Source organism: Anastrepha obliqua, chromosome 5 (assembly GCF_027943255.1).
Source record: "Anastrepha obliqua isolate idAnaObli1 chromosome 5, idAnaObli1_1.0, whole genome shotgun sequence".
Taxonomy (NCBI): domain Eukaryota; kingdom Metazoa; phylum Arthropoda; class Insecta; order Diptera; family Tephritidae; genus Anastrepha; species Anastrepha obliqua.
The window spans coordinates 95,937,242-95,963,519 of record NC_072896.1 but is presented as its reverse complement, the minus strand read 5'-3'; the positions used below and the strand labels follow the sequence as shown (position 1 = coordinate 95,963,519).

The following is a 26,278-nucleotide window of genomic DNA, read 5'->3' as shown; positions in this document are numbered from 1 at the left end:
TTTATTTACCAACATAGCTATACATATTTATATACTCAAGCATTCGATCGAACTTCGAAAAGTTCGATAGTTATTGATATTCGTTGTGTGTGGCATCATGAATATGGATAAACGGCTAAATAAAGACTAGACTATTATGTGACCGTGGCAGCATTTGCAAGACACGACTGGAATTGTGGCGCAAAAATTAATGTATTCCAACCAATGAAAAAACATCAAAATATCGTCCTTTCGCTGTATGGAGAAAATGGGCAACACTGGCAGGGAAAAAATTATAAAAAATCAACGAACATTTTCACCCACTTTAAACTCGCACTTTATTGAACTAAAATTTAATAGGCCATAAAACGGACTACCCAGTTATATTTGTAATTGTTGTTTTTTTGAAAATTCTGATAAAAAAAATTGAGGTTTTAATGAAATTCGTCGAATTTTGTACAAAGCTCTACAAATTAACTTGCATAATATTTGATGTAGAATAAACTATACTTTTATGAAAAATTAATTAAAATTAAAAAAATAAGAGAAACTTAGTCAAAACTGGTCAAAATATCGTGTATCATTTATTTCGATCGTGGGTGTACAGTAGGGTGGCAGTTATTTTGCAAGATTATTTTTTTATTGATGCTACCCCCCAGATTGGTTCCTTTATATATAAAAATGGTGGTAAAAAAGTTTGAAGTAAATCTGGTAAGTGGAAAGTGTGCCCCCGGGCCTTCAAAATTTCAAAAAACCCGAAAATTCGTAGTATAAGTACTAGTAGTAAGTAAAATAGCCGAGCACTTAGTTTATCACATTACAATGATAATTCAAATTATTACGCTTAAAAAAATATATTCAATGCAGAATCTACCAAGTCGTTCGACCCTTGCTTTTTGACAACTCTGTCAAAAATTTTCCATTTTTCTTCAATTTCTGAATTACAAAAACAAAACGGAAGTTAAAATATGTGAGATAACTTATCAACTGATCACATTTTGAAATTCGAAATGAAAATATATTTCTTCAAACAGATTTCCGCGCATAAAAAATTGGGTTCACGTTTTGACTAACGTACACATCGATAATATCAATATAAAAAACTAGTACTAGTATCAAATAAAATAGGCGAGCATTTCGTTTCTGAAATAACAACGGTAATTCAAATTTTTATGGCTAAAAAAGTTTTGTATTAAAGTTTTTTAAAAAAATCATTAGTTGCTTACAACATTTGACGTGAAGGCATTCGGTAGTACAATGTCGCGACGTCTATTACGAGAAAAGTTTATCTGCTCGGGTATTATTCAAATGAAATTTTTGGAAACAAACTTCTATCTGTAAAACAAACGTTACAAGTTTTTTTTTCAATTTACGGGTGTGTAAGTTAACAATACGAGGCAGTGCTTCACTAGCTGTGCGAGAAGTGATGAGATATTGTGAGAAAGCCCGAATTCCGACGCAAGAACTAAAGAACTGTATACCAAAGTTAGAAGGTCTCTATCAGCAGTGGCAGCAACTTTTCAACTTCATGCTGCAAGAACGTCGATGGATCATAAGAAAAAAGAAAAAGAATTCGTTGAAAAACTCGAGGATCTCTTCGATATTGCACACGCCAATGCATTGAATATCATATCCATTGAAGAAGATAAGCAGTTCTTAAACAGCTAAGTGCGAAAGAGACTCGAGTTTCTGAGCGAAAATTACGAGAGGAGAAGAGTAAAGAACGAAGCAATAATGAAGTTCTTCTCTAGCTACCTATTTAACATGAATATTTATGTATACTGAACTAAATCGTACTTATATTGTTAATACTATTTCTAGCTCAATCTGATATACTGATGACGTCGAGTTCAAGCAGCAGAGAAGATTTAGAAGCGCGTGCTTCAGAGGAAATTCCGCAATGCTCAAAACATTTGTCTGTACCAGCAAAACAAAAAAGAGAACGACAAATAATAATAACTCCTAAGCTTGCTGCTGCTTGGGATAAGTGCAAGATCAGTGACAGAAATGCAGTTCAAGCCCTTGGTCAAGATGTGGAAACTTTTGCGATCAACAGGTGGTCTATTAACAATTCTCGTGAGAAACTCTGCGAAAAGAAAGCTACCGAAATCAAAAATATCTTTAAGGATAAGGAATTGCCTGCCGCTACGATACATTTGGATAGTAAATTACTGCCATCACTAACAGGTAAAGAGACAGTAGACCGACTTCCTGTTACTCTTTCAAATTGCGGTGCTGATCAACTTCTTGCAATCAGAGAGTGGAAAAGAACAGGCAACAGCTGTTTGCGAAACCCTTGCGGAATGGGGCCTTCAGGACTACGTAAAAGCATTGGTTTTTGACACTACTGCCTCTAATACGGGCGCTTTTAAGGGTGCGTGTATTTTGATTGAAAGCTTTCTAGAAAAAGATCTCTTATATCGTCCCCTTAGTATAACAATAGCCTATGTGCTCATAGGCTATTATTTTTTTATTGAATTTTTGGATTCTCCATTGTCGATTTTATATGTGGTCAAAATTTTGTCAAATTCTAGTTCCATAAAGTGGGTCAAAACGTCAGTCAAAAAATAATAAATATTTACAGACATAACGAGATTTGAGTGAGAGCTACTTTCGACAAAAAGTTTGAGATTCATTTTCTCAAAACATCATAAAATTTATAGGCTATTTTAATACTAAGGGGATGATATTTGCCTTGCCGCCATCACATATACGAAATCATTTTAAAAGCCGTTTTCGAGGAGAAGATGGGTAACCGTACAATCTTAAAAAAGTTCCAAACTGCTTGGCCTAAAATAAATGTAAATAATTTTAAAACCGGAATCGTGAATAAGAAGATCAGAAAACATTTGGATCCGGTCGATGTTTCCCGAGTTCTTGATTTTATACGAAGCGCGTTGCAAGAACAACAACCGAGAGAGGATTATCGAGAATTTTTACAATTGGCTGCTATTTTTCTTGGCGAAATACCATCTCGTGGAATATCCTTCCGTGCTCCAGGAGCAATCCATCATGCAAGGTGGATGGCTAAGGCTATTTATTGCTTTAAGATATTCATGTTTCGCGGTGAATTTAAATTATCACCGCGTGAGGAAAATGCAATTTGTGATATTTGCATTTTCCTTATCAGTATACTATATATCGAAGCGTGGTTTTGTGCCCCTTCTGCAGCCAAAGCACCATTTTTGGATTTCAGTGTTCTTTCCAAAATTTATAAATACCGGACAGTTGACGAAGACATCTCTCGTGTGGCTTTACAAAAAATCAAAAATCATTTGTGGTATTTATCACCTGAATCCATCGCCTTGGCCTTCTTTGACCCAAATGTGACGGCAGGATCAAAAAGTAAAAAGGTAAAGGCGTTGAATCGTGAAACTGATGCTGAATGTGAAAAAAGTATTAAAAGGATAACCGTAAAAACAAGCCAAGTTCCTGAATTATTAAACCAAGGACATGAACAATTTGTCTCCAATAAAACAAAATGATTCTTTGCAAGATTTAACATAAATGACGAATTCCTATGCACAGATCCTGCCCGGTGGCACAAACATGAAGATTTCGTCCAAGCTTTAAAAGTAGTTAATAAACTTAAAGTAACAAATGATACTGCGGAGGGAGGTATTAAACTAGTGGAGGATTTTAATAAGTTATATACAAAAAACGAGCGACAAATGCAGTACGTGCTCCAAGTTGTAAATGACTATCGACAGAAGCTCCCAGACAGCAAAAAACAAACTATATGTATCTAAAAATAAAGATTTTTAATTCATTTTTATTTTATTTTCTTCAATGAGTTGCTTCTTTTTTTAGTTTTTTTTATATGTTGTTATTAAACTAAATAGCAATGAAGTAAGCGTCATATGGAACTATATATGCTAAATACTGTATGGATAATAATTTCCTTATTCAATTTATATATGTATAATTTAATATACTTTACCAATTAAATTCTTTTACTACTTTTTTACGCTGCATATGTATATACTCATGTAAAATAAAAAACACACTTTTAATGAAATTAAATTTTTTGTCATTTTGGGGTAAATTTTGCATATTGAAAGGCTCGGGGGCACACCTTTCCCCTATCCGATAGGCACCAAATTTCACAGAGGTAATTTTTATATAGAATGGAACCAACCTGGAGGGTAGCCCGCGAAAAAATATTGTATGTAATATAAAAAAACAGGTCAAATAACTGCCACGCTAGTGTACAGGTATATATGACCCAATCAAGTTGGCAGATGGCACATATCTTATTCGATACAATCTAGAATTTGAACACCTTATAAAGGGGCGAAACATCATAAAATACATAAAAGCCAAACGCATACGCTGGCTTAGAAACGTGGAAAGAATGCCAGAGCAAAGAGCGCCAAAACATGCCTTTTAGAAGCAACCGTATGGGAAGCGCACTAAGGGAAAGACCAAAGAAAAGATGGATAAAATCAGTTATCGATGCTCTTAAAGAGATGAACATACAAAACTGGTGGTAGATCGAACAGCAGATCGAGAAATCTGGAGAAAGATAGTTGAGGAAGCAATGGTCCAACCATTTACCATTTTTAACTTTAAAGCGTTTTTCTGACTTACTATTTTTGAAGTGACTTGTACGTCATTAAAGAGTGTAAAGTATTAATATTTAAAAATTTTAAACTATAAATTAAGTGGCAACCTCATTCAAATTTTCTTTTTTTAAATAAAATATAAAGTTAAGTAAAATTTTGCTTAACTTATTTAATTAATTTAAGTTTTTTAGCCAGTTGGCAACCCTATTCACAAATATTTTCTGATGAAAATATTTTAATTTATTTAATTGAGAATATTTAATTTTGTTCACTTTAAATGAATGCTTAATGCCTCAAGAGTATTGTGAGAATTGACGAAATTGGGAATATTTATGCGTGCGTTCCTCCAGGCCGGATTTCTTTGCCTGCTGGGCTTCAAAGCGTTTTTTCTAAAATGTGTTATTTGTAAAGAGCATACACGTAATTACTCAAAATCTACAGGAACAATCGTTTTGAAATTTTGGTCATTCTTCACATAATTCACCAGGTATTTCTGTGAGGTTTTTTATTTTTTTATTTGTTTTTAGTAATTATGAAACTTGCAATAATAATTAATAGATTTTTGTTAGTGCTTTTTGACTTCTAAAAAATTTAAAAATCTAAAAAAAATCTTGCTATGAGTATCTTAGAAACCATCGCCGCAGAGATTCTCACTTTTTAATATTTTTCAATGCAAATGTTTTGTATTCGTTTCAATCGCAAATAAACTTCTTCTGCAATCTAATACAAGTTAACACCTTACGAGAAATTTGCTGCCATATGGCAACAAGCTTAGTTTTAAAAATTAGGACAGCTTTTAAAGCTGTCAAATGACAGATTGAACATTTTTCTATATACTTTATTCAAAAATTGTTGAAATCTAAAAATGCAAAATTTCAGAGTGAAGTGCTATATGCCAGAAGGCTTTCTTTAAAAATGTTGTATTACCGATATATACTGGGCGGTTATTATTTATTTTATTTCTGTTTAACCATTAAACTTCAATTTTTGAAAATATGTAACAAAAAAGTTGATATTTTTTACAAGTTGGCCGAGTGTTGACGGCCTTTTAAAGTTTACTGTTGCCATATGGAAACAATATCGTGAACGGGTTAATGGCTTGACTCGTCGTTTAATCTTTAGATGTCCTATGATATACCAAAAACCTGGAATACCATGCGTACAAGCAAACCATCCAATTTTTTGTGTGTGAAATATTAAGCTTAAGAGTTTTGTTCATCCGTTGGCCACTGTACAACATAATGCCATCACTACTTCTTAACATTCAACAAGCGAAACACAACTTGAAATGTTATTTACTGATAATAATACGTCTTCTAGCCTATATATGTATGTATATGTGCATATGTGCGTGTTAATATAAATCAGTACGCATATTGGTATAATTGCCCGACTATCGGTCTAACAGCCAAACCGCCCTGTGACCGGCGTAACGCGCTGTGAAGACGAGTACATACATATGTACATACACGTAAGAGCTAACATTAGGGCATATATATACACACATATGTATGTCCGCATGGAGCTGTCAAAACCACTTATCAGTATTTTGAAACATACCGTTTCACTTAGTTTATCATTGTTGTTGTATGCCCTATGCCAGCATATACTCATATACACACACATATCCCTAATCTATTTCGGAGCAGCGTCATAGCAAGCACTGGACTTTTAGTTCATACAGATGCTTGTATGTATGTACATATAGAGAACTAGGAACACTTTAGTAACAATATGTATGTATGTGCGTATGTACTCACGTATAGTCGAAGTGCAGAAAAGAAAAAACTGGTCGTTCAAAAGTGCGATGTTTTATTGTTCAGTGAACACCGCACTTCCATCTTGTCAGCGACGATCGCTCAATCGCGCGCGCGCGCTTAAACCAAATCGCAGTAGCCATCAACGCATAAACTTCGACTTCGAACCGGCAAAGTCATCATTTCATCTACATTTATGCGACCAAAGGCAGAACAGCAGCGGACACAGCTTCCAGTTTTGCCAACTCGAGTACACGAAAATGTGGCTTCTCATACCGATCCTCGTCTATTCGGTCATCTTTCTCTACATACGTCACGTCTATACGTATTGGAAACGTAAAGGCTTCCCAACCGAGCTTACCGGTTTGCGTTGGCAATTTTTGAAACAGGTTTTTCGACGCGAATTTGATTATGTGAACGCCATCGACGAAGCATACAAGGCAGGCGGCGAACGTCCTGTATATGGCGTGTACTTTTTCTTTCGGCCAACGCTGCTGGTGCGCGATGTGGCTTTGGCGCGCACCATCCTCGAGAGTCCGCATGGGCATTTCGATGACAAACGCTGGCATTATATGCAGGGTTATCGTAAAATTAATTTACTAGAGAAGTTGGCATCGATTTTCAGTGCGACACGTGTAGAGGGAATGTTTCGCAATGTGGAAAAAGTGACCGATCATATGATGAAGCACTTGGATGCGATTACGGTGGGAAGTGAATATGTGGATATGCAAATCGTTTTGAGAACGTGAGTACTACTTGACAGAGGGTCAAAGATAATGAAGTTGTACAATCAAAACTAGTTGAGCGAGAATAATTCAAAATACGCAAACGAAGCTGCGCGTAGAAAATTTAAATTCGTGCATACTATGCACGTGCATGTATGTATGCATGGATGTGTGAGATTAAAAAGAGTTGACTGCCCGCAAAGTAGTTTCATCAGATTCATGCATATTCAAAGAAAATAAATAAATAAATGTAGGTGACTTTGTAGCTAGCCGGCGGTGTTTTAGGTGGATGCGCCAAAAGACTGTGGTGTTTAACAAAACAAAACAAAATATATCTGACTCTAAAAGGCTTTGCTTTTAGGAACTTGAGCGGAAAGAAAATCTTTTTTAAAATTAAGAAAAAATTAATTTCTTTAAAATAATAAATTTTAGTTCATTATTTTTGTGTCTGCTAGTAATCTCTATAGTCGGTTTTAAGGAAGAAGTTTAAAGAGAAACAACTGCGAGCACCTGCGAGAACAGCATCGAAGCAGGCCTGGTAAATGGAAAATTGAAAAATTAAAAAAAATCTGATACAGAACCAATTGAATAGTATTTTTTGGATCCTAAACTTTTATATATGAATAATTGGTGCTTACAGCCTTTAGCTGAGTGCTAGGTCAAGCTCCTCTTCCTATTTGTGGTGTGCACCTTGATTTTTTCCCTCTTTCGAACGGCAGATCGAAATTTAAGAAATAAATAAATAATATTTTTCCGGTTTGAAATTTTAAAAGTTACATTTTCTCAAAAAATAGTATTGTATATTATAATAAAAAAATATATAAATAAATATCTAATAAATAAAAAGTAAACAAATAATATATATTAGCAAAAAATAAACTAAAAATAAAAATTAAAAAATGCATAACTTAATAAAAAATTAATGAATAAAAATTAATTAAAAAATTTATAAATAAATAAAAATTATACAAATAAAGATCGAACAAAAAAAAGTATAAATAAATAACCAATAAATAAAAAATAATAAATAAAAAACATATAAATGAAAAATAAATGAAGAAATTTATAAATAAATAAAAAATTAAAAATTTAAATACAAAATAAATAAAAAATCTATGACTAAATAAGAAACTAATATATACAAAATATATAAATAAACAAAATCTATAAATAAAAAATACATAAAAAATCAATAAATAAATAAAAAATAAATAATATATAAATGAAGAGAAAAATAAATAATAAATAAAACAAATAAAAAATATCAATATAAAAAAAATTTAAAAATGTATAGATAAATACAACAATAATAAAAAAATTAATAAATAATAAATAGTAAATAAAAATTTAATACATAAAAACATTTAAAATGTATATATGAAAAAAACATAAATAAAAACTAAATAAATAAAAAAATATGTAAATAAATGAAATGTGAGTAAAAAATTAATAAGGAATAAAATAAATTCTACAAAATGTATAAATAAATAAAAAATAAGTAAAAAACATATAAATAAAAAAATTTATAAATAAATAAAATACAAATAATAATAAATAAAATACAAAAATTAATATATGAAATACACAAATATTGTACAAAATTTATAAATAAATAAAAAAATTATAAATAAAAAACTGTATAAATATTATATATAAAAAAAAATTAATAAATAAAAAATACATAAAAAAATAATTAATAAACCAAAAATATATAAATACCAAAAAATAAATAAAAAATATGTAAAATTAATGACAAATAAGTAAAAAAATCAATAAGAAATATCTAAATAAAAAATAAATAAAAAACCGATAAATTAAAAAATGTATAAATAAATAAAATATAATTAAAAAATATATAAATAAAACAAACAAAACTCAAATAAAAAAAATAACAAATTAGCAAAATCATAAAAATTAAAAAAAAAAATAATAAAAAAAGATAATAAATAAATAAGTAAATGTGTAAAGTATGGTGGACAGCACTCGAAAAATGGTGTAGAGTAGCCACAATTAATTGAGTCCAAAGAACAGGATGCCACCTGTTAACAGGATGCTTAAGTACAACACCTACTAAGGCTCTAAATACGTTGCTTCACTTGTTCCCTATCGATCGGGCTGGCAAAGCGATTGCAGCGAAAGCAGCGACACGCATGAATGCTATATCGAAATGGAATAAGTATCTTTCATTCGGCCATACTGAACAGGAACACTGTTATCTCTTCCGACATAGACTATCATGTAAGTCTTCCATCACCACCCTTGCTATTCTCCTGTTCACTCCCAACTAGGGAAGAATGGAAGGCAAATCTTACCGAAATCGATGGCCCTCTGATTATATATACAGATGGTTCAAAACAAGACGGCAAAGTGGGATTTGGAATCTTTTCCAATTCCCCTCACATCAATCTATCATTTAGATTACCCGACTACTGTAGTGTATTCCAAGCGGAAGTATGCGTTATCTGGTATGCTGCGAAAACTCTCTTAGAAAAGAGAATACACTAGAGGATATCCGCTTTTTCACTGACAGTCTAGCGGCCGTTCGAGCACTCAGCTCCTCTTATACCCAGCTCCTCACAAAAAATTGAAATTAAAAAAAACGAAATTTTCTTAAAAAACTGATTTGCTTTAAATTGTGTGGTAAACGGAATAAGTGCACACATGACGATCCAACTCGACAATTTCCATGATTTATCAACATTTACGACGATTTTCCTAACAAAAATAAAATTTTCTTAATCACCGCTTTGTTGTTACAACTGATACCATATTTGATCTGTAACTAGCAAAAATCTGTTTTTTTGGCCACCTACATAGTGCGACTTCTCTCATTGGTCGTAAGGGCACTCAAAAATTTATAGCGTTTTCTTTATTTTTGCCACCACCTTGGAATGCTGTAACACCTAACGCGCTTCGCTAAGCAAAAAAACTTTTTTTTGAAGTGTATTTTAATCTTTTAATCGCCATAAAGTATGCCCTCATCCAATGTATTCAGCGGCTTTAAATGTATAATAGCGCAACAGAGAAGTTTTTAATCACCTATAGCAAAATTGTTTTAAAACAATAATTACTAAATAATATTATTCAGCAGTGAAATTTTACATCTTCGTCTTGCCTTTTCAGCTACGTCATCAACGTCTTCGCCAATCTGCTGTACGGTCTAGACAGCAATATATTCGAGCAACACGATAGTGTTTTCAAAAATTACATACACAACACGCTACGAAATCGCGGCATCAATTCCTAGTGAGTGATTAATTTTTCCGTCTGACTTACTATTTTTAGTTTCATGAAAAAAAACCAATTATTGTTATGTGATAATGAGTTGTTATTCAGTCCGTATTTTGGCCGTAGCTATTGGAAACTAATATGTGCCTCCTTTTTTCATTGTATGTATGTATGTATGTTATCAGCACACTAAATCACTTGCCGAAAAAGTCATCGCTCACCTATCGGTTGCGTGACATTATCAAGGACAGCGTGGAACGACGTGAGGATGGCGGCATCATACGCAAGGATATTATGCAGCTATTGGTAAAATTCAGAAATGGCAATGACTTGACAAATAATAGCAAATTAAATTGGCATGTGGAAAATGTATTTGGTAAGTGGAATTTTCAAAGAAATAAAAAAACTACAAAAAATAGGTAGAAGTTTGATTTCTAAGCTGATTAATCTAATTTTGGCCACCCACCATTTCATAGAACGTGAAAAGCTGCTCTCCATTAAGAAACTCTCCAAAGTCACTGAACGTTTCCTCAATATCGGCTTCGAATCCACCGCCTCAGCGGCCACTTTAGCGCTTTACGAAATTCTGCAATCAGCGAGCATTTATAGAAAAGTAAGTGAAGAAATACGCAACATGGCTGCAGCAACAAAGAATGCAGATAATACAGATAATAAATTGACCTATGCGGATATTGATAGCCTCCAGTATTTGGGCGCTTGCATAAAAGGTATGGACGAAGAACACATTGTCAACGCATATATTCATACATACAGACATATAAAAATTATTTTTTGCATTTTATTCAATTTAGTTAGTTTTTTTTTTTATTGTTAATTACTTTTTTTTCAAAATCTTTTTATTAACATTTGCCTAGAAACTGTGCGCAAATACCCGAGTGTGCCGTACATCGAGCGCGTTTGCCGTAAAAATTTCCCAATACCCAACAGTCGTGCTGTTATCAGCGAGGGACGCACAATAATGGTGCCGGTAATGGCAATGCAACGTGACGAGCGAAATTTCAAAGATCCCGACTACTTTAGACCGGAGCGATTTTACAATGTGACGAGCGGCCCAGAGGTGGAGAATTTCATGGGCTATGGCTTGGGCGCAGGTGTGTGTGTGGGTGAGTAGATGCAGAAAAATGAAACAATACTCTTAAATTTCTCACGCCTATTTAGTGCAGATTGTGCAAACTTTATCAAGAAATTAGTGAGAAGATTCGCATGACTTTCCGTAGTGATAACGTGGGCTGGAAAGAGAAATGAGTGTGTCAAAAAAAAAAAAAAAATATTTTGTATATTTTTTTGTGTAAAAAGTTTATAGCGGCATCTATTAACTATATCTCATTATAAGATAATGTGTCTTCCATCAAAAACGCATAGCTACGCAAATTCGATGAAGGTGAGGTAACCGCTTTGCAAGATAAGCGCCTCAGAAACCATAGATGCCCTTAAAAAGAACATTTAGAGTAAACTTGAGTGACTTGAGTAAACGAACCGTCCATTGCAATATCATAAAAAACAAGGGAAAACTCTCCCACTGTTAAGAGTGAAATTATTCGAACAGCAGTTAATTGAAATCATGGCTAGCAAACAAGTGGCTGTCAATAAAGTTTCGCCGGCTTGAAATACCGTGTCTAGAAAATGTGAGCCTACATGTTTGAATTGATTACTTTATACTCACAAAAGCATCACAGCTGAGAATACTATCTAGTTATTGGGGTATCCTCAGTTATGGTCCATGGGTATACCAACTCATTATTCTCTGTACAGCTCCATAATGCACTTGGGACCCAAGTTAGGTTGCGTCTCAGGTGCTAATTTGCATCCCATACCGAAGCTGAATATTAACTGGGAGACAGCTAAGTACTGCCAGTACTTTTTAACTCCCAAATATCAGAAAGAGAGGCACGGAATGAGGACTGCCAGTACTTTTCAAATCCCAAATATCAGAAAGAGAGGCACGGAATGAGGACTGCCAGTACTTTTCAAATCCCAAAGAACAGAAAGAGAGACACAGGATGATGAGAGAGAAGTGGAAGGTGAAACTCGCACAGGGAAAATATTTGATTATGGTGGCATTGGTCCTCACTTTTGCACAAGCAGAGGCTGTAAACACTGCTTGCAAACTCACATTGAAGTGTTTCGTCTCGATTGGCGCGATAACCGCTTACGCGATTTTGGCCGAGTTTAACAAAGAGACACAAGTCCTACTCCACCTGATCTTTCCGACGCAGAGGAGGTCTTCCTCTTCCTCCACTACCACCAGCTGGTACCGCATCGAATACTTTCAGAGCCGGGGCGTTTGTTTCCCTTCAGGCGACATGACCCAGCCAACGAAGCCGTGGCCTCCGACTGTTTCTTTGATGGCGGAAACTACTTCTCCAGGTTCATCACCAGCCTCATTCGCTTTGCTTCTTTATGCAGTTTGAAAAGGGCAGAACTCAAAGTGAAGTTTTCAGCATCTGACACAATAAGCAAACTCTTTGCAATAGCAGTCAGAGATCCTCCATTAATTACCAGAGTTGATTCACTCTAATAATTGAAATAGTAACACTCCGAAGCTAAGATTACTCCGTGGGTTCGTCAACTGCAACGGACACTATGCCCTCAAAAGTCAATTTTATCTAACTGAGTCTAGAACTAACAAGATCAGTATACTACTAAGATCAGACTTCTGTTAAAAAATTTGATTAAAAATTATATATATATTTTTTTTTTTTGGATTTTCAAAATTACCATTTTATAGAAGATGGGCGTGTTTATTTGGCTATTATACTCGTTTTGAATAACAGGTCTTACAGAAGAACTGGGTATTCTAGTGCACGTAAAGTATTGCAATAATTGAATTTTAGCCGAGTTATCTGTTGCATGGATGGATGGCGCAGAGACAGCATAACTATTGGGTTATTCGGAAAGTAATTTCGACAGAGGATTTGATTGTATTTTTCACAGCTAACTTCATACTTAAGTCGCATTGTCATTATATGTTTTGTCAGGAGATATAGCAAGGCTTGTGTGTGAATAAGTTCAATAAATTTTACGCAGTAATTTTTGGTCGGTGCCATTTTAAATATGGAGAGCAATAAGCAGCATTTTCGTCATATTTTACACCTTTACTATACATAGAAAAGGTAATAATGCTGCTCAAGCCAAATTTTAACCGATGTGTATGGAAAAGATGTGTTGACAATACGCCAGTGCCAGAACTGGTTTGCAAAATTTCGATTAGGCAATTTTAATGTCGAAGATAAACCACGTTCTGGAAGGTCGGTTAAAGCTGATAAAGACGCGATAAAGGCATTAGTTGATGCAAACCGGCGAATAACAACACGTGAGAGCGGTAAGAGGTTAAATTTATCGAATTCAACTGTTCATGACCACCTGAAAGGCCTGGATTTAACCCCGAAGCTCGATATATCCACAAAAACTACTACTTTCCGAACAATCCAATAGAATGAATTCTCTCACTATTTCCTATAACTCAGGCAGCTATAAATTGGATGAGAATTTCATATACAAATTTTTTTAATAAAAAAAAATTGAAAAACTTTTTAAAGATAAATTTCATAGCAATCATGGAAAACCTCTAAGAACCTCAATGTTTTTTGATTTATTTTGATAAGAAAAAAATTCGAAATGGCAACATCGGTTATAATACTTTAGGGTATTAGGCGAAAGTGCATTGCATCGAATGTCCATGCAAGTTGTTTCTAATAAATCTCGCCACTTGGCAGGCAATGGCAAACCTCTGAGTGAATTTCTGTCCCGAAAAACAAATACCCATACAAGCGTGTAAGCGCCTATTATATATACGAGTATATATAGTATATTAGACTGAAAATCAGAAGGAAATGAGAAGCTGAAGATTGCATATATATCTAAAAAAAGTCTAACCGCCCTATAAGCACACCCACTTTATAATGAAGTCGATACGCCCATGTAGACAAACCCAGTAGCAACAGTTAGTGAGAAACTGAGAGCTCTCAACGGTGCAGTCGCATGATCACCAACAGCAACGGAACTATGCACAGGGCTAGCGGGACATTTGTTTTCTTCCCTTGTCTTTATGAACAATGTCCGCATAAAACAAGACAGTTACTGTTTAGATGTTGGCATGAACGCATATTGTTTATAGAGAAGCTGACATAAAAAATGTATTTCTCCAAATAACTGAGAATAAAAAAAAAATTACAAAAATATCAAATTAAAATATACATAAAATAATAAGAAAAATATAAATATAAATATAAATATAAATATAAATATAAATATAAATATAAATATAAATATAAATATAAATATAAATATAAATATAAATATAAATATAAATATAAATATAAATATAAATATAAATATAAATATAAATATAAATATAAATATAAATATAAATATAAATATAAATATAAATATAAATATAAATATAAATATAAATATAAATATAAATATAAATATAAATATAAATATAAATATAAATATAAATATAAAAAGTAAAAATAAAATTATTTTTTATTTAATTTTCCTAAATGTAACTGCAAATACTGTTCTAAGTCAAGTTCTTAAGTGTTATAAGTAATTATGTTAAGCTATTTAATTTTATCTATTATTATAAAAAATTATTATGAAATTGTTTGTTTATTTTTTATTATTGTTTGTTTTTTTATTATTGTCAGTAAATGAAGTTTGCTCTTTTTGCGAAATATTTTTTTTTTTTTTATTATTTCATATTAACATTTTTCTATACCAAAATTCAACTTATTTTCCCCCTTTTGCAGCTCGCAATTTCGCCACTTTGGTTATCAAGCTGGCACTCGCTAAACTACTCAACAACTACGACATGGAATATTCAGTGAATAAGGACGAACAAATTCTCTACAACCCAGTGGCGTTTATCAAAAGCAAGGATGGCTTTAAAATTAGACTGAAGAAATATAAAACCAGCGCACATTTGTAAAATTTGGCCTCTTTTAATTATAGAATTGCTCCCTTACATGTTTATTTACTTTTTTATAATTATAAGAATGTATGTATGTTTATATGTATACGAAAGAATTTATTAAATGGAATTTCGTTGTTTCCAGTGCCTAGAAGTATGCTTCACTTCAACCATAAAAATGTTATTTTGGCGAACAATTAGACAAATACAAAGATATTCGGAAAAATGTACCGCAACACATACATACATACATATAGAGAGCACACTTTTATCGACTTGGGGGAGATATGAGCATTAAACCAAAAGCAATGAATGTCTGCATGTACGTATGTAGGTGTGTTTGACTTTCGTACAAAAAAGAACGGGTCGGCCTATACAGGAGCATACAAATTAATTTGCCTGAATTACACGCGTGTTACTGCTACCGCTATAAATTAGCGTTGTTGTCTCCACATTCGCCTCTTTCGGTTGGCATTGTAAATAAAAATCACAAATTTATGCTCTTGAATAAAAGTCAGCTACATAGAGACATAGGTACAGAGCGCCAAGTGAAGGAGTGAAAACCGAGTCATTTGCATGCGCTTGCTGTAATATAAATATGTATGTATGTATGTATGTATGTATATATTTATAGCTGGAATTAGTTAGGCAAAGGGTTAAGGTAGCGATATATCATTGTAGGGAAAGCGGGTAAGGCAGAAGATTACAAATTGAAGTTAGCTGTAAATACTATTCTTTTTTTTCCTTTCAGCAATTTGCGAGTGTGTTAGTGCGTTGTTTAGGTACTTGCCGCAAGCAATTCGAAAAGCAGGACGTGTGACCCAAACGAAGCGTTCTACCTTTAAGTAGTGCTATTGTCTTGTAATGTGTAGCTGTGTAACTGGAGTTGGCACAAAAAAGTGCACACAATTGCATGCGGTAATAAGAGAGGTCAACAAAAACGATTTTTTGTTTTTTGCAAGGGGATATAAACTATTTATTTTTATTTTTATCTTTGGTTCTTTTTGACATTTTTATATATTTCTTTTTCATTCTCTATACTTAAAATATTTTTTTCTATCATATTATCTTTAAATTTTTCGAAATAAAATTTTTTTGAACTTATTTTAGAAATATTGTTTTGGAATTTTTTTTTCGCTGTAGAAAATTTTAATGCACAGTTATTTTAAACTCACGTATCTTTGGTACGTTTTAACATTTATATATATATATATTTTTAATTCTTTACATTAAAAAAAAATGTATCTTTTATTTTTTTGAACTTTTTTTAGAAATTTTGTTTTGGAAATTTTTTTTTTTTTATTTTTATTTTTCTTTTGGAAAATTGTGCTTTGAAAAAATTTTTTTTGGAAATTTTTTAAAAAACATTTTTTTGAAGCAAATTTTTTTCTTCAAATTATTTTTTTCTTAAATATGTTTCGGAATAAATCGTTTTGGTTCGTTTTAACACTTTTATATTTATATATTTTCTTTAATGCTTTAACTTAAACAATTTTTTCCCCATTATTTTTAAATTTTTTGAAATTTTTTTTTGTGAGATTTGTTTTTGGCACATTTTTTTTTCTTAAAATTGATTTTTTCTTAAATATTTTTTGGAATCATTTCGATTCGTTTTAACATTCTTATATAGTTTTTAATTCTCTATGATAAAATATACTTCAAAAACAGTTTTTTTTGGGAAAAGAATTTAATTTTTTTCTTAAACATTTCTTAGAATAAATCATTGGGATCACTTGAGGCGAGTTAACTATGATAGAAATTAACATTAACTGGTATATTTTTTGTAAAAAATGTTGCTCTTCATTTCATCATAAATGGAGCTACTATTGCAGAAGGGGATACACAAATAAAATGAGTTTGAAATGAAGTCACTGCTTACCAGCCTCCTGCCTTCTATGGGCCTTAGTTTACCAGTACAATAATGCTGTGCAATGAGCAATGCATAAGTGTTTCATGTAAAATCGTGCATATGGATTCAGTGTTCAACTGAGTGGCACTTATGCATATTAAAAATTAATTTTGTTGTTCACAAATGCATGCATACTTGAGGAAAAATATCTATTTTTATGCACAAATTTACTTTTTGTAGTGATTTTTGTATTATATTTATATATTATAAGTATACATAATTTGTGCTCGGTGTGTGCGCTGCAATTGCTAATTTCAAGAGCTCTCATCAGGTACTTGAAAAAGTTAATTATTTTGTTGAGTTACAATACAAAAATAAATAATTAAAATTGTTGTGGTTACAGCAAGCCGCAAAAATACGAAATATGACACTCGCCATAAAAATATCCACATCTTGAATGTCCTACCAATACAGTCTGTTTTAAGTTGAGTGTACACTTGACGCTTTTATTGAAAATTGGTGGTATAATAAATTGAAATATTATAAGTACATATATATCCGCAGTGAATAAGAAAGTACTGCTTTTTCCACAGGATTCATTTCAATAGAAAATGCAGGTGTAAGAAGCTAATGCAACCATTCACATTCAGTATTAGACTAAGTGAAACGACTTCATAGGTATGAGCATTGCGGAGCAAGGTAAATACCTCACACAATTTGAATGCCGCCTTCTCATGTAGGTTCAATTGGGACAAAGAAAGGCCTAAATTGCGAAGTGGTAGTCATATACGTTATAACCATGACTCAAAGACCCGACATTACGTCAGAGCAAGGATATATAGTATACAACCTGGCAGGCTCCTATTCACCTGCACTAGGCAAGACAACTCTGTAGAGTTATACTTGTGGCAGAATGCAAACACCGGCCCAACTAACAAAAGCATATAAATACACTTAAAAAAGAAGGCAGTCGAGCTGCTCCTGAAAGCAGAAAAAATTGTCTGTATGGTTAGTGTGTCTTCAACTACTAATAGATATCGCACCTACGAGCAGCGTTAGCAGGTTAGCACTAACACAACCTAGGCAATAAAGGTCCTATATATCATACAGAATGCGGCCTCGGTAGTCTAGCATAAGTGCACTAGCCAGCCATCCCAGAGGTTCCACATTTATCTACTTTCCCTGTTTCTAAACAAAGAAAAACAAAAAATTCCACCAAATCCATTCCTCAACCCCAAAAACTTTCCTTTGCATCCTTACTCCCGCACAATAGTCTGCGCATTATTTGCATGGTAGCTGCTAAAACAAGCAAAAAAATAAAGAAAAACACACAGTTACATAATGCATCAGTGGCGCCAGCAAGAAGAAGCGGGCTGTGCGCTCCTCCTGTCAGAAAAATGTGAGACACAGATGTCGCTCTTGTCAGAAATCAAAAACAGATTAACGAAACCAACGCAAGACTGAGTCTTGTCGAGGTCCTATGCTCCCAAGAGAAGTGAACAAGGAAAACAAAAAAAAATAATCATACAGAATTGTGAGTGACGTCATATTTTTGGGTGTATACTGCAAGCAATAGAAAAGCTTTGATTCTGAAAACATCAGCCAGAAGATCGAAAATACTCCTTAATCTTATTATGCACGCTACCAAAGTAGTGCCAGACCCTTTTACTGCTCACTAAAGAGAACTGAAGCTTTTGCTATAATTTAGGTGTAGTAAATTTTATTCAGTGCAGGTTGTGTGACATAGAGTGGCAAATAGCATAAATCTTAGTGCAGCACTGTGAATCATTTATCAAGCACGGACTTTGATTTCTAGATGAATCATAATTGGAGTCACATAAACTTGTCTGACAAATAATAACAAATAGCAGAGCTCTTATTGAGTCGATATGCAGACCTGTTCAGACCTTGCTTTATCATAACTGGAGCCATATGAAGTCAATGGAATATCGGCTGCGGATTTAACGCGATACATTAAGGATACGTGGATCAGAATACGTGGACCGAATAGATCTTACAATAGATCGATGCTGGCCGCAGTGACGAGATAGATTTTCTCACTTTCCTACTACTTAACTAATCTATTCTAAGGTAAAGGATCCGAAGCATTTTTTGTATTTTCATTTGTATTTTTCGGCACAGAGCATCACCTTTTGCTGGAAATGCTTCGTAGTTGCAAATTTTTAAAAAATTCTCACTTAGTTCGCTTCCAAATGTATATTTAATCGTTACCCAGAGGCTAACCATCTGAGATCAGTCGAAGGTTTGGAGCTGGTTGGACCATGAGCATATGATTTGTTTCTGCACCCTTGCACAAGAATGGAAGTCAAAAACTTTCCCCAATTACGTGGACTTTCACAGATGCACGAAACAAAGATAAGCATTTGAGAAAAATATTATATGCAAGCTCAATAGTTCTTGTTGTTGTTGTAGCAGCTTACTAAACCCTCTCAGTCCGGTATAGTCACTGGTCGTCTTCGTCTAACAAATCGAACGATAAACGCCGAAAATATGCTGTTTCGACAAGTTGGATCCAGAGGGAGAGGGACGTTAGGTGAGTGGGTTTGATGGGTTTGATGGGGCATGTGAATAGTTGGTTAGTGTAGTACGGTGTGCCTTTACATGCCGAACATATATTGGGTATGTCGGCGTCGATTCTGCATAGGTAGCAGATGAACTTGCTGCATTATCCAGAACACAATTGGGCCATAATTCTTCGCCTGCAATAGGTGGTGTTTGGACTCCGATTACGTCATTTAGGTTTCGGGAGTTTAGGAAGGTGGTAAGGATCTCCCAATGAATGTCGTTTAATGTTTGTCTGTATACTGTTCGGTCCAGTAGTTGTAAATGTGTTTCGTCTGGGATATCGTCAGTGTAGTTGAAGAGATGCCTAGGAGGTGGCTCTGGCTCAAGCAAATGTCTGTAAGAGTGATAGCTGCGATAGCACCCTAGGAGAAACTGCTTGCTGAGCATTTTGTTGTGATTCTTAACTGGGCGCATTGATGCCTGGAATGATAAACTGTTTTCGATTAGAAATAAAAAGTACATAAAACGCATAAAAATACATCGATTACATTGCATCGGACATGTCGCACGTATAGATCCAAGGATCTCAGGACTCTGCATCAGTCATCATCACCATCATAAATTCATAGAGTTTCAACGTAGAACATAAGGCCAAAACGAATTTTTTCCATTCAGATATGTTTTGCGCCAGCCTCTTGACTTCATTCCAGCTAGACTGCACGGTGCGGGTTTCTGACTCCAGCAGCCGTCTCCAGGTATTCGCCGGTCCTCTACGTCTACGGCTTCCTTGGAGGTTCTAGTCAATGGTGGCCCTTGTTAAGTCCCCATTTGCTCTGCGTAGAACATGGCTTCTGCAACAATGGCACACCCAAAAGGAAAGTAAGGATGCTCATGAACACAATGGAAGGACCAGGTGAAGAACCTGTCTTTATTTGACACGAGACTGAACTTTGTAAAGGAAAAGGTAATTTGTAGAAGCTTTTGGTCTCACCACCAACTGACAAACGTGGCCAAATAGGAAGAAGAATCCCACTTAAACTAAACTAATCTACTCTAAAATATTTGTTGTCCTGTTTTTTTTTTGAGCTCACTCTATTCCTTTTCTCTAAAACTTTAAAAATTAATAAAATTTAGCTTCTATGCAGCGATACGCTTCCCTTAAAATTATTTCAGAAAAAAATTGCACTGTTCCAGTTCTTCCATATCGTTTTTGCGCTTTGTGGTCGTTCTCCATAATTTTTCCAGTTAATCAGCTTAATGGAACTACGGCTCCGCTTAATAATTGATGTTTAAAGTAAACAATCTCCTACATTTGTTTTGACGCTTCCGCTACAGCAAAACATTGAACGAAAATATTAATTAATTAAGAAAAAAAATGTATTTGTATATATCGAGCATCTCTGCAGTCTGCAGCAACCGCCAATTTTTCGCCACATTTACAACTTTCAGCTGCTGCTGAAGCGATTCCCCACCACCAATGGGTTGTGTTTGTTTTACGCGAAACAGTCAAGAATTTAAATAATACTAATGAATGTTAAAAGGCAAAAAGAAAAGCAAAAAAGTACTTACGTAGTGAAAACAAAAGAAGGAGAAAAGGTGCATCTAAAGCAACTGCATATAATTCCCATTGACAGTGGCAATTTCAATGGCTGCGCTTTTGTGCAAGCAAACAAGTGATGCCATATTTTTTTATTATTTCTTTTATTTTTACTGGTGCATTGCAGCAACAACAGTGACAATAAGAACACAGCACACATACATGCACGCCCACGTTAATAATGCGTTTTGTTTTCATAGCTGCAGCCACAATTTTCACATCTGCGCTATGCTGAGCTGTGGTAATTGCTGCAACGCCATTCAACTGAATTCGCAGAGCGCGTCGGCGGCTTGTTCCCAAAGCTCGAGCAACTGTTTTAATTGGGTCAAAAGGTTTTAAAGTATTTTCTTTTTTTATTATTACCATTTTGCATTGTACTCGAATTCCCATTTAAAAAAGCGCTGCACCGCACGCAAAATGGCCAAGTGGTGAAGTTGCGGAGTTGGTAAGTTTTGATGTGCAAATTGAAATGATGTTGATGGCGTTCGTGAATTAAAAATAAGCGGAAAATCGCAACAATCGCTGCGCAAGTGCACTCTCGTTGTTATTGTTATTGTTGCTTTTGTTATTCATCACTTTTCCATGCAAACAAAGAGCCGAGTTGTCAATAGCAGCATGTGTGTGTGTGTGTGTGTGGGTACTATGGGACACGGATGGTTCATGTGGACTTGTAAAACAAATGCTGCAAACACACATGCGCACATACAATACCCTGTAGGAAGGGGTTCGTTATAAAGTGATCGTATTTAATAATGGCCGCAAGCCCTGGCAGGTGGCACTAAAGCTATTATTTGCATCTGGATATACGAATTTTTAATAACTAATAAAAATAATTAAAAAAAAAAATTTATAATTTCAATATAAAGTATTACTCGCTCCCTCTGCCAAAATAAAATTTTTAGTAAATAGGGTTTATCTTTCAATACATTTTATCTTAAGAAATGAAAAACAGATAAAAAATATTTTTTGAAAAATTTTCAACAAAAAAATTTAATTTTAAAAAATTTTGATTTTAAATACGATTCGTCTTAAAAAATTAAAAAACATTACGATATTTCACATAAAAACTCCTTACCAAGATTTTCAAAAGAGTTAAAAAAACCATAAATTTAATTTTTCTAATTTTTTTATACATTTTATCTTAAGAAATGAAAAACAAATAAAAACAATTTTTTTTTTTTTCAATTGGAAATTTTTCCAGTTCACTTCTTACTATACTCAGCCTTTAAATATAAGTAAAATTGAAAACTATGCCCAAAATACTTGCATCACTTGACATGAAATCGCTCAGATATTATACGAATAATTTCATTTCATTTTATTTTATGTTTCACAAACAAACGTTTTTATATTTGTTTCTAAAACAAACCCTTTTTAAGTTTAAATTCTTTCCAAAAAAATTTTTTTATTTAACATTTTTTCGAAGAAATTTTTTTAATTTTAAATTTTTTTCCAAAAAAATTTTTATTTTCCTGAAATTTTTGCAAAAAAATTTGATGAAATTTTTTTCTAAAAACTTTTTTTTAATTTTTAAATTTTTTAGAACATACGTACGTAAATGAAAAACAGTCAAAAAAATTTTGAACAAAACAAAATTTGTTTTTTAAATGTTTCAAAAAAAAAATTTTTTTAAATTAAAAAGCTATTTGTAAAAATTTTAAAAGAATCGAAGATATTTCACTTGAAAAAACTCCATTCCAAAATTTTCCACATTAAAGAAATCTCAAAAATATAAAATTGTTTTTCGAATTTTTTTCAGTTTATTCCTTAGTCCTTTCCTAGTCTAAAAATAAATCAATTTTCAGAAAAATTTACTACAATACCCAAAATACTTGCATCACTTGACATGAAATCGCTAATATGAATAACTTCATTTCTTGTTGGGTATATTGGACATGAAATTGTATACACATATATGTGTATTTGTGTATGAGTATGTGTATGTATTAGCTGCAGCTATTTTAAATTTTTAACATTTTCATTTCATATTTACTTTTCATTATTTTAAACTTGCAGATATGTCACGCGTGCAGAAATGTGCATACATATGTTCACACACACATACACACAAATGCTCACGCACTATCAACAATGAAAAGTTTTCACTTAATCCCAAGCGATTTTTCACCTCTCGTCTGATTTATTGCCTCGATGCTGTTGTTATACAGTTATTTAAATTTGCGCTATCAAACCACGGCGGATGTTGTTGTTTTTTATTCGAGCAACTAGCCTTTGATTTTTTTGTGATTGTGACATTTAAACAGTATAAGTGATTTTTGTGCAATGGGCATGAAACATGGCACAGCTGAAGTAGCAGCACAAAATGGGTTTCAACGCACATTAGGGTGCCTCGTAAGGTTTACGACAGGATATGAAAACTCAACTAATTTTGCGTCGTTCTACGAACCACTTTCTATTATCATATTTTACTTGAGCTAATTTTAGTTTAAAAACAAATTATATACAAAATTTAAATCACAGACAACGAAATTAAAATAAATCCAGGCTAAGTTCAGTTTGGTTAGCTAAGACAAAATTATATGGTTCTTTATGGACCTCCTCGAGGTATTGTTATCTTGCCGCAAAGAGGAGGTTCTAGTAAGTACAACGATCCTAAGAGCGATGCAGGCGCTAACGTAGCTACTGGTGGATAAGGTCGATGGGGAGCACCTAATCTAAAAAATATCCACCTAGTAGTGTCTGACCACAGGTTAGTGGCGGCTACAGCGGGAGTCCGCCTTGTATCAAGCACACTGAGGTTCGAGCCTATGCAGTTCCGTATGGAAGTCACGCACCAAAGCATTCCGCCATGGCGGCCGTATTCTATTGGTATCCATATTTTAATTCAGTGTAGGCAATTAATTAAATTTTTTAGAATTTTTGAGCCACGCTTTTCCATTGAACTCAAGACACAACTCTGACCACAATATTAAATTTTCATAAGCACTTGAAATAAGTTTCAAAAATTGAAAAAAAAATCCCTAACTTCCTTTAACGACTCCTAAGTAGCCCTAATGTACACGCATTCACACAAATATAAGTTTGATTGCATAAATTGCGGTTTGTGTCCACCTGTGCATCCATGGCCAACGTGCATCCATGGCTTTTGTATCGTTGCAGCATTCACTAAAGATCCCTTCGCCGTGGCTACAATTGTCAGTAGCAGTTTTACTTAGCATCATTTACATATTCCTGCAAACCATGAACTGCAAGCATTCATGTAATCAAACAATGCCAACCAGCTCCGGTGCGGTGGTCCGTACGTGCGTGCCTTATTGGTCATCAAGAGCAAAGTGAACCTTTAAAATTGAATGGAATTGATAAATTTTAGGGAGTTTGCAAACGAGTGCCCGGGGGGCACGCTGAAACGGAAAGAAAATCTGCAGGAGAAGTATGTACAACAAAACTGCCATAGCAACTTGGTACTGATTAGCTCTTTACATAATCTGGAAGCAGAAGCTAAGCAACAAATTTACGAATTTGAATGAAGTTGTCTTTGGGACAACTGGATGACTTGCCGATGAGTTATAGCAGAGTACATATAAAACAAAAGAAAGGAGTTGTTGTTGTTGCAGTAGCATAAATATTCCCAATATATGTAAGGGAAATACTGCAGTGTCCGCTACTGTCACAGTCCTTCGCCGGATATAATTCCGGGTTGCGGAATCGAGTAACGTTGAACCGACTGCCCTGAAAATGAGTTCATAAAGTAAGCTGGAAAGTGCGCTTAAAACGTTGAGGGGATAATTCTATATCCTTATTTGTTGCGTGAATAAATGTTACAGGGAAAATCTAAATCCTTAATCTCTTAAAGGTTTTGTATATGTTGCGGAGAATATCAAACTCAAAGGGGAATCCAAATGACTTTTCCAAAATATAAGATCTTTGCAAATGTTTCAAATTACAATTTTTCTACAACATTTATTATCCGAAATTTTTCCTTTATATAATAAAGGCCGCAGAGACTTTTTTTAACTGTGAAAACCTGTAATGAAGTAATATTTAATAAAGACAAAAGCGATTTTTTCAGATTAAATCAAATGAGAAAGATTTTGATAATTTCGATGAAGAATTTGATGAGAAAGGTTTTGATGAAATTGAACTTGTCTTAAAATGTGATTTAGATCTGATCAAATGATCTTTTTATATCACTTCATCAAATGGTCCCATTATATGGGCGCATCATTAGATAACGTCATATGATCCCATCATTTGATCTCATCGTTTAGTCCCAGCTTGTGATTTCATCATATGAACGCATCATGTGACTTCATCATATGATCTCATGACATGATCTGAACATCATATCAAATATTTTATATATATCAACAAATCCAATTCAAAAATGCTACAGTCTGCGCTCATACCTATCAAAGAGGTGCAGACTATAAGAAAAACGGTTGTGATATTCATTTTTTTAGATTGATTTAAATAATAAATCCTAGATTTAATGCTATGATGTCATAAGATCTTATAATCCATTTGATATTCATTGATTTGATGTTGATGTATATCGATCAATAGTCAATCGCGACTTTTTGGCTCGCTACATGAATACTTTTCGTATGATTTCCAAATAGCCTCAGCGAGAAGGTACCACGATATTACTGACTGAATGGCCTCAGGCCGCTACTTTTTGTCTAGTGCCTGGGGAAAGCAGATAAGCAGGACAATCTGAAACATATTTTAGCATGTTTTTTGTCACGCAGCGAAAAAATCCGAACTGGCAAAGGCGTACGTTGATGTGCTACTGACATCACCACTCAAATGAAGAGAGGTATTCGATCAAGTCTAGCAGATCGCCTAGAAGATTTAGACTACGCAGATGATATCTGCTTACCACTGCATAATCATACTGATGCAACTTCACCCTAAACGGATCTCCGATCGAAGAAGTAAACTCCTTTATTTACTTCGGCACTGTTATTGTGACGAAGGGGGGATCCATTGCAGACTTTAAAGAACGCATATAGAAAGCACAAACAGTATTCAGCAAACTTCGCTCCATATGGCGCTCGCAACAGGTATCTAGGGATACCAGACGCGGATATTTGAGTCTAACGTAAAGTCGATTCCCCTTTACGCGTGCGAAACGTGGATTCAGCCGCAAAAAGAT

General features: G+C 33.8%; 2 protein-coding genes across 4 annotated transcripts in view; one reads left to right on the top strand and one right to left on the bottom strand.

Moving 5' to 3' along the window:
* Positions 1-26,278, bottom strand: part of LOC129247325 (uncharacterized) — a 242,798-nt gene that overhangs the window by 40,252 nt on the left and 176,268 nt on the right. The window lies entirely within an intron of this gene.
* Positions 6,360-15,334, top strand: LOC129247324 (probable cytochrome P450 310a1). Its single transcript, XM_054886410.1, has 6 exons — positions 6,360-7,046; positions 10,150-10,272; positions 10,440-10,630; positions 10,731-10,982; positions 11,130-11,378; positions 15,030-15,334. The coding sequence occupies exons 1-6, from the start codon at positions 6,562-6,564 to the stop codon at positions 15,206-15,208; spliced, it is 1,479 nt and encodes a 492-aa protein (XP_054742385.1). The 5' UTR covers positions 6,360-6,561; the 3' UTR covers positions 15,209-15,334.

Excerpts from the sequence above, each read along its gene's own strand:
- LOC129247324 (XM_054886410.1), top strand. The coding sequence starts at position 6,562 with ATGTGGCTTCTCATACCGATCCTCGTCTATTCGGTCATCTTTCTCTAC. Across the intron at positions 10,273-10,439 it reads AATCGCGGCATCAATTCCTA|CACACTAAATCACTTGCCGA; the intron begins GTGAGTGATTAA and ends GTATGTTATCAG. Across the intron at positions 10,631-10,730 it reads GCATGTGGAAAATGTATTTG|AACGTGAAAAGCTGCTCTCC; the intron begins GTAAGTGGAATT and ends ACCATTTCATAG.